General features: G+C 39.1%; 1 protein-coding gene across 1 annotated transcript in view; it reads left to right on the forward strand.

The window, feature by feature from the left end:
- ADGRG7 (adhesion G protein-coupled receptor G7) overlaps window positions 1–5844 on the forward strand; it is a 66288-nt gene extending 60444 nt beyond the window's left edge. Inside the window, exon 16 of the mRNA XM_005674854.2 lies at window positions 4775–5844. Within this exon, the coding sequence (XP_005674911.2) occupies window positions 4775–5026 (252 nt within the window). The 3' untranslated portion in view covers window positions 5027–5844. The remainder of the gene's footprint in view (window positions 1–4774) is intronic.

Below are 15523 nucleotides of genomic sequence, written 5' to 3' on the forward strand. Positions count from 1 at the left end.
TATGTCAGAAGCTTTCTCTATCTCCTTTATACTTTAATAAAGCTTTATTACACAAAAGCTCTGAGCGATCAAGCCTCGTCTGGAAAATTTATATTCTTTCCTTCTTTGGAAACCATTCTGTTAACATTTTGGGAGTATCCACTGTGAGAAGCTAAATATTTAGATTAAGAATTATGGTCACCTTCTGATTTTCATCATGAAAAACTAGTCATATAGATAAATCCAAACGGTAACTGAAAATAAAAAATTTTGTTTGACTTCAGAACAGTTTTGTTTTTATTCATTCATATTTGTGTATTATATATTATTGTTGTTTAGCTCCTAAGTTGCATCTGACTCTTTTGTTACGCTATGGACTGTAGCCTGCCAGGTTACTCTGTCCATGGGATTTCCCAGGCAAGAATACTGGAACTGGAGCGGGTTGCCGTTTCCTTCTCCAGGGGATCTTCCTACCCCAGCAATCGAATCTGCATCTCCTGCATTAGCAGGTGCAGTCTTTACCACTGAGCCACCAGGAAGCCCATGTATTAAATAGGGGGAATGTCAAAAGTTTAAAATAAAACAAGGGGCATTATTGAAAGACTTACCTTAATATCAGGAGTTTCTCTCTGTGCTTCTTATTCTGTGCCTCTTCCTGTCGTGAACATTGCCTTTTGCTCTGATGAAATGTATTACAAGGGCTTTTCCATCAGCACATGCAGTTTCATCTTTTCTGAGCTGGCAGAGTGAATTTATACTTCAGTATAATTAAAGTACTCTTCTTTTTAGGTTGTTTCCATATCTCGGCTATTGTAAATGTTGTTAATGAACATTCGGGTGCACATATCTTTTTGAATTATTGTTTTTGTTTTCTTAGGCTATATGCTCAGGAGTGAAACCGCTTGATCATATGGTTGTTCTATATTTAGTGTTTTTGAGGAACCTCCGTACTGTGTACCACAGTGGCTGCATCAGCTTACATTACCGCCTATGCCTTTTGCCAGTCCTTCTATATTGGAATGTCATGTTATTTTGACTTTTTAATTTTAATGACTTTCTCATTAATGATAGTATGTTTTTGGAGTAATTGTTTGATGGATAGTTAGTAAATACTAATAAGGACTTTTCCAGCTGATAATTTTTCTTTAGGTACCATGGCACATGGATTCCAGATCAGCTTGGCATTTAATTCTTGGCAATAATAATTTTTTTCATTGAAATTGCATAGGCTTTATTGAGATTTTATGTTGTGGAAAAACTGAGGTCAGAATTTTTTTTGTTCTTCTCAGTCTTATATCATCCCTTAGAATATTTTTGAAACAATTTTGAACTCAGAAGAAGTTATAAAAATATTACAGAGAGTTCCTATGTAGCCTTCACCTAGCTCTTCCAGTGATAGCATCTTACATGACTATAATATATATAATAAAACCCAGGAAAGTGACATTGATACAATCCACATTATTTACCTATAAGCTTCAAGTGCGGGGAGCTGTGTGCAGTGTGGGGAGCTGCTTGGCTGTCTGAATTGCTGCCACCACGTTTAATGTTTGTAGGACCTTGCCCTCTATCCCAGGCAGCCCTCTCAGTCATTTTTTGAGAATAATTCCATTAAACAATAGATGTTTCAAAAGGGAGAGGATATATGTATACCTACAGCTGATTCATGTTGAGTTTTGACAGAAAACAACAAAATTCTCTAAAGCAATTATCCTTCAAAAAAAAAAAAGTAGATGTGTGCCTGCCACCAAATTTGAATGGCTATAAGGCAGACGTTTACTGGTTGCAACACCCAAAGGAAACTCCCCAGAAGGACAACAAGTAGTGTAAGCTTAGTCTGGGATTGCCAGCTGAATCATGGAATTGTCACCTAAAGTGACTGGTAATTTACAAAAGTATCTAAAAGAAGGTCTAGGCAAGGATATTTTATCCTCCATGCACAGGAGAGACATTACAAAATAGAGACTCATTACAAAATGTTAATACTTTATGGTAAAATTGAAGGTGGTCATTTGGCAAGAGCATTGAACTAAAAGGAGATTTAAGCTATCTTCCAGCTTTACAATTAATGATTCATGTGATTTTAGGAGTCACACAACTTTTCTGAGTGAGGCAGGTAATTATATAATGAAATGGGGCTGTTAACATTAACACAGTATTTTACAAAGTGGGCCCGAATATTGCCTACATCAGAATTTACACGTGTTAGAATGCTGATTCCTGAGCCTCACCCCTTACCTACTCAGTCAGAACCTGTGAGGTAAGAGCGAGAAATCTTTGTGCTAAACAAGGGCCTCAAGTGATTGTTACGGATACTAAGGAGTAGGAACAACTAGCTTAGCTCACATGGAAGGCTCCTTCTAGGTTTAGAATTATCTATAGTTCTAATAAATATTTTACTGAGTGTTACAAGTATTATTTAAAAGGTACAATTTGATCTTTGTGCTAGTGAGAATTAGTTTGACCCATACATTTTTTCTTTTCAAATAACATCTTTGGGATTTTAGGGAGCACAGAATCCTGCAGGATGGTGTCTTTATGAATTCTTCATGGTCTAGGTCTTTTCCTAATTATTGTACAACCAGAAATTCTATCCAGCCTTATCTTTACCTTAGAGTTTGAATTCTGGAAAATCCAGGTGAAATCATGTACTGCACAAAAATGATGCTTTTCCAGGGGCCAGATCTTCATGTCTCCAAAGCAAATTTCTCTCCCTTGAATAATCAGGATGACCAGTGGCCACTTTTGTCCTCCAGAAACCCATGTCCCGTTGAAAACATCCTAGTGTTATCAAGGCCTTCTTCAGGGGAGTAGATACCACCCATTGGGTAACAATCAAGTTAATCCTCCTGCTTTTGGCCAGAGATCTCGTGTATCCCTAGCCAATATGTATTGATCCTATTAGTCAAACTCTTGGAGTTATCTAACCATAGCACCAGAAGTCTCCTGTAATGGTATTCATATGATATGATTCTAGAAATAATCTTTTTAAAATAGCTTTTAAAATGGATTTTTAAAAATAGCTTTTATATTTTGAAATAGTCTTACATAAGAAATTGCAAAGACAGTACAGCGTTCCCCTATACTCTTTGCCCAGCTTTTCCCAATGATAATATCTTGTATAACATTGTTAAAATCAAGAAATGAATATTGGTACAATACTCTCAACTCAACTATGGATGTTATTTATTTTTCCACAAAGGATATTAATGAGGAATTATCAGAGGTCTTTTAGATGCTATAATGTACTTTATATGACCTTTATATTACAAGCAAGAGGCAGAGTAATGTATCAGATACTGGAGTTTTGGAGCCAAACATATAGCTTAGTTCCAGACTCTACTGATTACTGGTTGTGTTAATTTAGGCAAGTTACTTAATTTATGTAAACTGTAGTTTGCTTTTATGTAACATAGGGTAATAAACCTTATTTTATAGGGTTGATATTAGGACTAAATGAGAAGGATTAAATGATGAATATTGAATGAAAAGGAATTGTCTGATATTAATAAGAAGGCAAAAAGTGGGTCTATACATTTTGAAAATGTATAGGAAATAGTGTTCAGTCTTCTGTGGTTTAATTCCTCATGTATATCTGGTCTTCTTGTGTAAAGTACAGAAAAGCAGTGAATAGAAGTGGCTTAAATTTTTTTTGTCCTTAAATGTACCAAATTTCTAGTTATTTTACCAAAAATCCAAGAAATGTAGAATCGTAGACTACTAGAACTGTAAGAAGAATTAGGGAACCCATGGTCAGTCTACCCATGTTAGGAAACTGAAGATCACAGACATTGAAAAAAGAACAAAGTTACTATAGTATACTAAAATTAATATTTGGTCTTTGTCTTCAGTTCCTGGCACACAGGTCATTTAATCTGTGGACTCTAATCTGAGTGATGAGTGTTTTCTGCATGCTAATAAGATGACCGGTGGCTGAGGTCCCCAGATAGCTTCAGGATAGAAGCTGGTCACCAGAAATACCAAGGCTTGATCAGAAGTTTGGAACTTCCAGCCCACTCCCCAGCCTCCAGGGATGGGAGAAGGGTTGGATATTGAGTCATTCACCAACAGCTAATGATTTAATTGATCACATCTGTGTAATGAAACCTTTATAAAAACCCCTAAGTGAAGGGGTTTGGAGAGCCTGCAAGTTGGTGAACAGATTGAAGTGCTGGGGGGGTGATACACTCAGAGGGACCATGGAAGGTCCATGCTCTTGCCCTGTAATTTCTTCCAACTGGTTGTTCCTGACTTGTATCCTTTATAATAAACAGATAACAGTAAGTAAAGCTCTGTTGTGAGTGAGTTGTGTGAGTCCTTCTAGCAATTATCCAACCTGAAGCCGGGAGGCAGTAGTCAAGTTGAACAGAAAAGTGGATTGCCTGGGGACCTAATACCCATGACTGGCACCATTATGAGGGCAGTCCTGTGGGATTGAGCCCTTTGCCTGTAGGGTCTGACATGGACTCTGTGTAGTTAGTGTCAGAATTGAATTGTAGGACACCCAGTTGGTGTCAGAATTGGTTGGTGTCAGGAGGAAAACAAGCCTGTCCTTTGCACAGCCAACATGTGGCAAATGGGGATATAAGTCTACCACTTACATACAGCTTTCAAATATGAGAAGAACATTGCCTCAATCTTCATAGAAAAAGAGTACGTAGCAGTACATTGCAGGCTGGTAAACTCAGGTTCTCAGCCACAAAGAAGGGTTGGGGTAGCAGGGTGAAACACAATTTCTTCCCTGATTCTGTGTCTCAATACATATCTAATATTAAACTTTTATTCTGTCTGCCAGGGATTGCAAATTTTTATCCTCTACACTGTGAGAACGAAAATCTTCCAGAGCAAAGCTTCCGAAGTGTTGAAGTCATTGTCGTCCACCGCTGGGAGAGTGAAGGTGCTGCCGTCAAAGCCACTGAGGCTGCGTGTGAGGATGTATAACATGATCAGGTCATTTCCAGCCCTAAATGAACGTTTTAGGCTGCTGGAGCCATCTACACTTACCGAGGAGATGTCTGAGAGTGATCAAGTAAACCCAAGCACCTAGACAGTAAAACTGCTACCTTTTGTGGCCCTCTTTTTATTCAGCTCACTTTTTCTGTTTCCTTCCTTTATTATCCAGTCTTCTCAAAAAATCTCCCTCAGTATATTTTGCTTAAAGTTAAGACTTAGATAACACTTGTTGTTTATTATCATCAGGAATGGTGGATTTGGTAGTTTTTCTATTATTCAATAGAGTCTTACCCCAATGAAGTGAAGAATTCCACTCGGCTTTCAAGATAATTCGATTATCATTGCTCCCTACATCAGTCTGTGTGACAAAGTTTGATAAAAATATAGAGCCTAAAACAAATTCTTTTACAATTTACCAAAAAGGACATGAAGAGAAAAATTTACCCCCCCAGAACAAAATGATTTCTGCTGAACACTACAAGGAGTTGCTTATATGTATTGTACTTCTGATCTGTGAATATTTTAAATTTGTATGTGCTTGTACTTTTTTCCAGTCAAGAACCTTGCACTTATTTAACCTCTAGAAAGGGTTTTTTTTTTTTTCCTGTTAAAACAAAAAGCATATTTTATGCCCAGAGGAATTGACTCCATGAGAATTGGGAAGTGAGACATAGAAAAATGAGCTGGTTGCTAACGCCTCTATTTCCTTCCAGTTCTTGATACATCTAACCTTTTATTGATGAAATGACAGTGAGGCTCAAAAAATGAAAAGTTCGTCACTATCACCCCTTATGACTTCTAACAGATCCAGCTGCTCATGAGGTTTCAAACACTTGAATTATCAATGGCTTCCTAAATAAAAAATGACCTCCACTGGGTTGGAGAGCACTCCCACTGGACTTCGGAGACAGAGCCTTTGAAATGCTGTGTTCTGTTTTGTCATAAACGAGGCACCTGCTGTGAGTGCACTGAGCTAAGGGACTAACAAACGTCAAGTAAGCTGTGGCATACCATTCTCACCACGCCTCAAAGAACATGTGTTTTTTATAGAAATGGTTGTAAATGACTGTCGGATTTCTAGGTGAGCCAAGAGCCTACTCCATCTGTAGTATAATTGAGACCTTACAGGATAATGGAAAATAGAAAAGGAAGAGAATAAGTAAAGCAATTATCTGAGGTCAGTGTTTTTAGTGGTGTTTTAGTGACATCCCTAGATAGGGGCTGGACTTTGGGAAAATTACAAGATGTGGTTGACCTACTTGATGACCTGGAATTTATATTCAGATGAAAATAAACCTTAAGTGGAGGCCACTTTAAATGTGGAAAAAAAAAAAATCACCAAAGAGCGACATTTAGCCTGAGGGTGAAACATGTGTTCCCTTGGTGGTTTTAGTTTTCTCTGTACTTTTTCCCAGCATTTTGGGAGGTGCAGCAAACCAGACTTCCATATACCATTCCTGGAAAGGCTCTACCGTAAATGCAAAAGAACCACATACTGTGCATGTTGCGGAGGCTAAGTCAGGCAAACATTGATGTGCCCCTACCTTCCTCCCTGAAATTCTACCTCTTGGAAATAATTCTACTGATTTAAGCCTTTACCTCATGCACTGATTGGGAATCTTTTTTTAGTTTAGTGATCCAACTTGAGAGGAACAACCATCCTGACTTTGGGGTTTCCTTTCCTGGGTCTAAACAATTCAGAGATTACTGTTCGTCAGTCTGAATTGTTTTTTCTTTTACCCTTTCCATTTTGAAGTTCATGTTGCCTCTTTTTTTTTTTTCCCCCTGTTACCAACAAAAGGAGATCATTTTCAAGCTCACTGTCATTGCCTCCTTCAGAAGAGCTTGGCATTCTTGGCCAATGTTTGGAAAACCTGGGCCAGAAGTGCTGACTGTATCATACCAGCCAGTCAACCACTGGAGCTCTCTAGCCCTGTGGGATCACCTTACTGTGACTCTGGGATCTTCAGGACCTGGCTCCTCAGATGAGGTCCAAGTAGAGCCACCAGGATTGGTTCCATCCCCAGGAGCAGGGGGTGGGGTGGGAAACATAGGGGTAGAGGGGGAGGGGCCAGTTGCTAAGAGAGAAAGAAGCTTCCTGTTTACATTTTTAAAAACCTTATGCTAACCATGTTATGGCAATTTTAGAAGCTCTTTATAAATTATCTTTTTCAAAAAAGCGAAATCAGTAATTCCCTGACCTATCAATAATGTCTGGTTTTTTTTTTAATGTTCCCTTCTACTCTTTGTGTGAATACATAAGAATTTAAACAGCTGTAATTATAGCAAATGAAATTTATTCTGATTTTTAGTTATAGTTCCCCACTTTTTGTAACAATTGCATAATATAGCATAAGTTACCAAGTTGTTCTGTTATTGAGTGTCTGCGTGCTACTTGTTTCAGTCATGTCCGACCCTTTGGACCTCCAGGCTCCTCTGTCCTTGGGATTCTCCAGGCAAGAATACTGGAGTGGGTTGCCATTGCCTCCTCCAGGGGATCTTCCCAACCCAGGGATCGAACCCCCTTTACATCTCCTGAGTTGGCAGGCAGGTTCTTTACCACTAGGGCCACGAAGTCTAGATTTCAATTTTTAATATTATAGTGACATATGATTAATAAACTGGTATATATATATATTTCCTTTCTTTTAAATTATTTCCTGAAGATAAATTCTCAGGATGATGATAAACATGTCAAAGGGATGAACATTTAAGTTCCTTGTCTACACTATGGTCTGGACAAAAATGTGGCCAACATTATGGAGTACCATAAACAGTTTTTTGTATATTGTTTACTTTGGTGGTATTGTATTTTTAAAATCATTCATATGTGTATGTAGTTTATCAATTGAACTGTTTTCTCATTAATTTGTATGAATTCTCTTTTATTATGGCTATTAGCCCTTTAACTATTACATTTAGTGACATTTCTCCTCAGTTTGTTTCTTCTCTTTATAATATAATAAAATGCTCACTCTTCATTTGATTCAAAATATCCAGAAGATTTATGGGAGCATTTAGCATTTCTTGAGTTTAAATGTCTTCATGCACGCAGAGTATTTTGTATTAAGGAATGATTTTGTATTAGGAATAGGTTAGGGATTATGTAACAGCTTCTAAAATGAATAACAGAGGGGTATAAATGTGCCAACCACGGCCAAAGGAATCATGTATTACAGACACAGGCCATCTCTCACCCTTCATTATATCGTGTAACAGTTGGGTGGAGTTCCATGACAAAGTTATTTTTTTCCTCTCCAACATGCTTTCTTTTTGCATCTGTCCACCCTTTCTTAAAATAAAACACCAAATCTTGGAGAAGATTTAGCAACTATTTGTTAATACACACAAAACCTCAGGGAGATTCAAATGTTACACACACATCACCTGTATCACTTCACTTACGTTAAAATGTGTATTTGAAAAAAAAAATAAAAGCTGCTGAAAAATAGAGTAAGAAAATCTGGAGGAAGAGAAAATAATCATAGGAGCAATAAGTAAGAAGAGAAGGATATGATCAGTACCCAAGGAACATGTTCAGTGAGCTTATATTTTTGCTATAAAAAGTGCAGGAGACCTGAGTTCAATCCCTGGGTCGGGAAGATCCCTGGAGAAGTGAATGGCTACCCACTCCAGTATTCTTGCCTGGAGAATTCCATGGACTGAGGAGCCTGGAGGGCTATAGACCATGGTGTTGCAGAGTCAGACATGACAGAAACAGCTTAGCACACATGCGTACAATACAGAAGTTATACAATACAAAGACAGTGCACCATAGTAATCTTCAACCTCTCAAGTGGGTCACTGAAGACTACTTTTGTTTGGTTTTCAAAAAATGTAGAAGTGGTTTTCCTTAATTTGGGTTATTGGAGTTAATTTTGTTTTGCTTTTTTTAAAAAAGCTTTTAAAATTAACTTCATTGCCATATAATTTACATCCAATAAAATGCACCTGTTTTAAGTGTATAATTAGATGAGTTTTAACAAATGTGTACACCTGTGAAACAAGATTAAGAACATTTCCTTCACCCTGTAACCTACTCTGCCCCAGTTAAACCTTACTTCACCCTTAACGGCTCCAGGCAACCACTTGTCTGCTTTCTACCACCATGTGTTGGTTTTGCCTGTTCCAGAATGCCAGGTAAATAGGACCATATCCTCTTTTGAGTCTGCATATTCAGCATAGGGTCTTTGAGATTCATCCATGTTATGTATATATATCAGTGGCTTGCTTTTTATTGCTGAGTAAAATTCAGTTTGGATAGATCACGTCTTGTTTATGTATTCACTAGTTGAGGGAACATTTGGTCATTTCCAGGTTTTGAAAACCATGAATGAAACCGATACAACCATTCTTCTATAAGTCTTTGTGTAGATATGTTTTCTCTTGAAATATCTAGTATAGTGTAATACTGAGTCGTAAAGTAAGTGTATATTTAACTATGCAGGAAACTGCCAGTTTTGCAAAGTAATTTTGCCATTTTATATTCTCAGTAGCAATATATGGGAATTAGTATTTAAAGTCCTGATTTTTGAATTGTTTCAAAAAGTGGGAAAAGGTCATAAATTCTTTTTGCAAGTAGTTGACCATGTTTCTGAAAGATCCCATTGCTTGATATGTTAGCCCTTTATTTTAACAAAGAAGAAAAAAATAAAAGCAAAGCATAGTGGTATGATCTTATGCTGTTATCTCTTAAAAGCTCTATTTCCCAGGGAACTATAGTCCAATTCTTATCTTCTTCCAGTAGAGTTTCGTTACACGTGTAAGTATCACATTGATAATTTGCTGAACTTTGATATAATCTGCTATGAAATCATGACATATTGAGACCTTCTGGACCTTTGCAATGACAAAAATTTGATTTTTCTGCCATAGTACCTACCAAGTAATAGCAGACTAGGGCAGCATTCTGGACTGGCAGTTGTGGTCTCAGCTACAAGTTATGTGACTTAAAGTAAGACATTTGCCTCTCTGGGCATAAACCTAGGCTCTACCTTTGTAATAGGCAGGACTGGTGGCTCAGATGGCAAAGAATCCCCCTGCAGTTTAGGAGACCCAGATTTGATCCCTGGGTCAAGAAGATCCTCTGGAGAAAGGGAATGGCTACCCATCCTGGTATTCTTCCCTGGAGAATTCCATGGACAGAGGAGCTTGGTGGGCCACAGTCCATGGGGTCTCAAAGAGTTGGACATGACTGAGCAATTAACATTATTACTACTACTAGTTAAATTCTAAACTCTGTACCAGACCTAGAATTTTTTGACTCTAAATACAGGATGAAATTATTTTAAAATCATTTTTTCACCTACATATTACATGAGTATATTCCTTTAAAAAAGAAAATAGAGCGTGCCAGATAGAGCCAAAGTTCCAGCCCCTTCACCGATACAGAACAGCCTTCAAGGAGCAGTTTCTCTAAAGAGAGGTGGATGGAGAGCCCTCATCATAGGGCAAAAACATTTTTGGGGTCTCAGTGGATGTGCAGCTGGTAGGACAGACTAAGTATTTTGCTAAGAATGACAAACTCAGAGGTACACAGTAAGAATATAATTTTCTCCTTTATTATTTCTACATGGGGCAGCAGCTTTCTTTATTTACACAAATAGATTTTTATGTTTGGCCAATGGTGTGGAGGCTCACCTGACCAACTGGCCCCTATCTGGTCCTCATGAGTTTCCCCTTTTGTTTGGTGTTCTCTTATTTAGCCAACTGCTGCCACACAGAGCTGACTCTCAGGGAGGGATCTAACTTCTCCTATGAAATTCTTACCCTAGAAAGAACTTATGTCATTTCTTTGGTTCCTCTGAGGGCAGCTGAGATGATTGAAATTTTCAAAATGATTTATACTAACGACTAAAAGAGAACATGGTGAAACAGATGTTTCATCAAACTTGTTTACAAGGCTCCTAATCTTTGTCCCACTTTCTATCAGTCAAAGAGTCTCCCTTTTTCACCCTTAGGATTTTTTCTCTTCTATTGGGAGAATGTGAGCCACACTGACTTATGAAGAGAAAGATCAGGTGGTAGGTAAGTGAGTTGACTACATTTCTCAAAACCACAGTACAGCTTTAACCCTTCTTCAGATATCTGTGAAACTTGGGCAGTAACCTTCAAATGTAGTTCTCATTTCTCCCCTTGCTATAGGCTAAGCTAAAGGTCTTTCCTTATACTGTTTCTCCTTTTTTCACATGCTTCCACCTTTCACATTTCTAATTCAGGGTTATTCTATGTGTTCATTTCAAACCAAATTCACCTGGACATGGGGAGAGGACCAGGTGATCATGAAGTTCAATTTACTCTGTCAGTATTTTTCCAAATGCCACACACACAAAAATAGATGGTGTTTTTAACTAACAGCACTTTAAAGGTGTGCTTATGGAGTTTCCAGAACAATCTTCTTGGTGGTTTGTTTGATGCTTATCCCAATAAATGTGACCCTAAGTGCTTAGGAAGTGGCAATTGTATAACTTAGCTTTTCTGGTTTCTCTAATGAAAGGCAGCAGTAACTGAAATCATTGTCTACACATAGAGTGGGAGAAAGCATGTTCTTGGTAAGAGTGGTAAGTGGCTCAATTTAGTCTATTGTTCTGTGGCCAGCTATCACCAGCATTTATTGGGAGCCTAAGTACAGAGACCTGTATCATCAGCAACTGTGGCAGATTACAGAAGAGCAATAACTATTTCACTGACTCAACAGATATTCACTGAATGCCACATAAGAGAGGAGCAAAAAGGGAAATATAATTTATGGGTAATGTTCTTATCTTTGGGTTGGGTGTTGAACTCCAGCTGTTCATCAGGCTCTTAAATTAATTTTTTAAATGTAATTTTCATATAGGATCAGGAACATAAAAGGTCACTGATGTTTTTGTGAACACCTTAGTAATTTAGTTAAAACAAAAAAGTGGGCAGGATATGGTTTTGTATATAAAGGTGTCTATAACCTAAAGGGGGAAATTTTACAAACTCAGAGGATAATTTCATGCTGTCATATAACATATTACTAAACCTAAATATCCTTGATTTCAGGCCCAGTCACAGTACTGTAAGCCTACATCCACTGCATAGCAAGAAGCAAAATCTTTCACAAAGTTCTTCATTGAAAATTTCCAAATGTGTATTTCTGGAGAATCCTGGGGAAATGCTTTAATGTGGCATGGAAGTCTTTCTTGTCTTGGGTCACCTTAACCTCTGATCTGGCTTCCAAATGATGCTTTACTAATCTGATGTCTCACTTCTTGTCCCAGGCAGCTCTTGCTTCTGCTTTGACCAGAGGAATCAACATTACCATATCTCTCAGTTTCCTCGGTAGTATCTAGGATCAGTCAGTCAGTTCAGTCGCTCAGTCGTGTCCAACTCTCTGTGACCCCATGACTGCAACATGCCAGGCCTCCCTGTCCATCACCAACTCCTGGAGTTTACTCAGACTCACGTCCACTGAGTCAGTGATGCCATCCAACCATCTCATCCTCTGTAGACCCTTCTTCCTCTCTCCTTCAATCTTTCCCAGCATCAGGGTCTTTTCAAATGAGTCAGGGACAGGTTTAATATTAAACAAGACTTCACTGATTGCTTGAGATTGACGCACAAGGGAATTACAACATAAAGAACTTTAAGCTGCTTTCAGAATCCACAAGCCCTAGTCCCTCTGCAGGCAAAGTATGGGTGCCTTTCTTACCAGCTTCCAGCTGGCCCGCGTTCAGTTCAGTTCAGTTGCTCAGTTGTGTCCGACTCTTTGCAACCCCATGAACTGCAGCACTCCAGGCCTCCCTGTCCATCAGCAACTCCTGGAGTTCAAACTTACGACCATAGAGTCAGTGATGCCATCCAGCCATCTCATCCTCTGTCAACCCCTTCTCTTCCTGCCCCCAATCTCTCCCAGCATCAGTCTTTTCCAATGAGTCAGCTCTTCACATGAGGTGGCCAAAGTACTGGAGTTTCAGCTTTAGCATCATTCCTTCCAAAGAAATCCCAGGGCTGATCTCCTTCAGAATGGACTGGTTGGATCTCCTTGCACTCCAAGGGACTCTCAAGAGTCTTCTCCAACACCACAGTTCAAAAGCATCAATTCTTTAGCGCTCAGCCTTCTTCACAGTCCAACTCTCACATCCATACATGACCACAGGAAAAACCATACCCTTGACTAGATGGACCTTAGTCGGCAAAGTAATGTCTCTGCTTTTGAATATACTATCTAGGTTGGTCATAACTTTCCTTCCAAGGAGTAAGTGTCTTTTAATTTCATGACTGCAGTCACCATCTGCAGTGATTTTGGAGCCCAGAAAAATAAAGTCAGACACTGTTTCCACTGTTTCCCCATCTATTTCCCATGAAGTGATGGGACCAGATGCCATGATTTTTGTTTTCTGAATGTTGAGCTTTAAGCCAACTTTTTCACTCTCCTCTTTCACTTTCATCAGGAGGCTTTTTAGTTCCTCTTCACTTTCTGCCATAAGGGTGGTGTCATCTGCATATCTGAGGTTATTGATATTTCTCCCTGCAATCTTGATTCCAGCTTGTGCTGCTTCTAGCCCAGCGTTTCTCATGATGTACTCTGCATATAACTTAATTAAGCAGGGTGACAATATACAACCTTGACGTACTCCTTTTCCTATTTGGAACCAGTCTGTTGTTCCATCTCCAGTTCTAACTGTTGCTTCCTGACCTGCATATAGGTTTCTCAAGAGGCAGGTCAGGTGATCTGGTATTCCCAACTCTTTCAGAATTTTCCATAGTTTATTGTGATATACACAGTCAAAGGCTTTGGCATAGTCAATAAAGCAGAAATAGATGTTTTTCTGGAACTCTCTTGCTTTTTCCATGATCCAGCAGGTGGAAATTTGATCTCTGGTTCCTCTGCCTTTTCTAAAACCAGCTTGAACATCTGGAAGTTCACAGTTCATGTACTGCTGAAGCCTGGCTTGGAGAATTTTGAGTGTTACTTTACTAGTGTGTGAGATGAGTGCAATTGTGCGGTAGTTTGAGCATTCTTTGGCATTGCCTTTCTTTGGAATTGGAATGAAAACTGACCTTTTCAGGTCCTGTGGCCACTGCTGACTTTTCCAGATTTGCTGGCATATTGAGTGCAGCACTTTCACAGCATCATCTTTCAGGATTTGAAATAGCTCAACTGGAATTATATCACCTCCACTAGCTTTGTTTGTAGCAATGCTTTCTAAGGCCCACTTCACATTCCAGGATGTCTGGCTCTAGGTGAGTGATCACACCATCGTGATTATCTTGGTCGTGAAGATCTTTTTTGTACAGTTCTTCTGTGTATTCTTGTCATCTCTTCTTAATATCTTCTGCTTCTGTTAGACCCATACCATTTCTGTCCTTTATCGAGCCCATCTTTGCATGAAATGTTCCCTTGGTGTCTCTAATTTTCTTGAAGAGATCTCTAGTCTCTCCCATTCTGTTGTTTTCCTCTATTTCTTTGCATTGATTGCTGAGGAAGGCTTTCTTATCTCTTCTTGCTATTCTTTGGAACTCTGCATTCAGATGCTTATATCTTTCCTTTTCTCCTTTGCTTTTCACTTCTCTTGTTTTCACAGCTATTTGTAAGGCCTCCCCAGACAGCCATTTTGCTTTTCTTGCATTTCTTTTCCATGGGGATGGTATTGATCCCTGTCTCTTGCACAATGTCATGAGCCTCCGTCCATAGTTCATCAGGCACTCTATCTATCAGATCTGGTCCCTTAAATCTATTTCTCACTTCCACTGTATAATAATAATGGATTTGATTTAGGTCATACCTGAATGGTCTAGTGGTTTTCCCTAGAATACCCTCATTCAGTTCAGTTCAGTTCAGTCGCTCAGTCATGTCCGACTCTTTGCAACCCCATGAATCGCAGCATGCTAGGCCTCCCTGTCCATCACCAACTCCTGGAGTTCACTCAGACTCACGTCCATCCAGCCATCTCACCCTCAGTCGTCCCCTTCTCCTCCTGCCCCCAATCCCTCCCAGCATCAGAGTCTTTTCCAATGAGTCAACTCTTCGCATGAGTTGGCCAAAGTACTAGAGTTTCAGCTTCAGCATTGTTCCTTCCAAAAAACACCCAAGGCTGATCTCCTTCAGAATGGACTGGTTGGATCTTTTTGCAGTCCAAGGGATTCTCAAGAGTCTTCCCCAACACCACAGTTCTAAAGCATCAATTCTTCGGCACTCAGCTTTCTTCACAGTCCAACTCTCCCATCCATACATGACCACTGGAAAAACCATAGCCTTGACTAGATGGACCTTTCTTCAATTTAAGTCTGATTTTGGCAATAAGGAGTTCATGATCTGAGCCACAGTCAGCTCCTGGTCTTGTTTTTGCTGATTGTATAGAGCTTCTCCATCTTTGGCTGCAAAGAATATAATCAATCTGATTTTGGTGTTGACCCTTACTACAGTCTTTGTCCCCAGTGTAGCAGGGATCAATTTATTTCTTCTCAATGGCAAGCCCTTTGCCCAGGAGCCTAGAGAGAGGAAATGCTTTCCTTCATGCCAGGCTAAGGTTCATCCTCTGCCCCAGGCTCTGAGTTTTCTTTAGGGATATTGACAGTGGTGTTATTCACTGCTTGCCAGAATTTTATCTCCATCTGTATT

The sequence above is a fragment of the Capra hircus genome, chromosome 1, assembly GCF_001704415.2.
Source record: "Capra hircus breed San Clemente chromosome 1, ASM170441v1, whole genome shotgun sequence".
In the NCBI taxonomy this organism is placed as follows: domain Eukaryota; kingdom Metazoa; phylum Chordata; class Mammalia; order Artiodactyla; family Bovidae; genus Capra; species Capra hircus.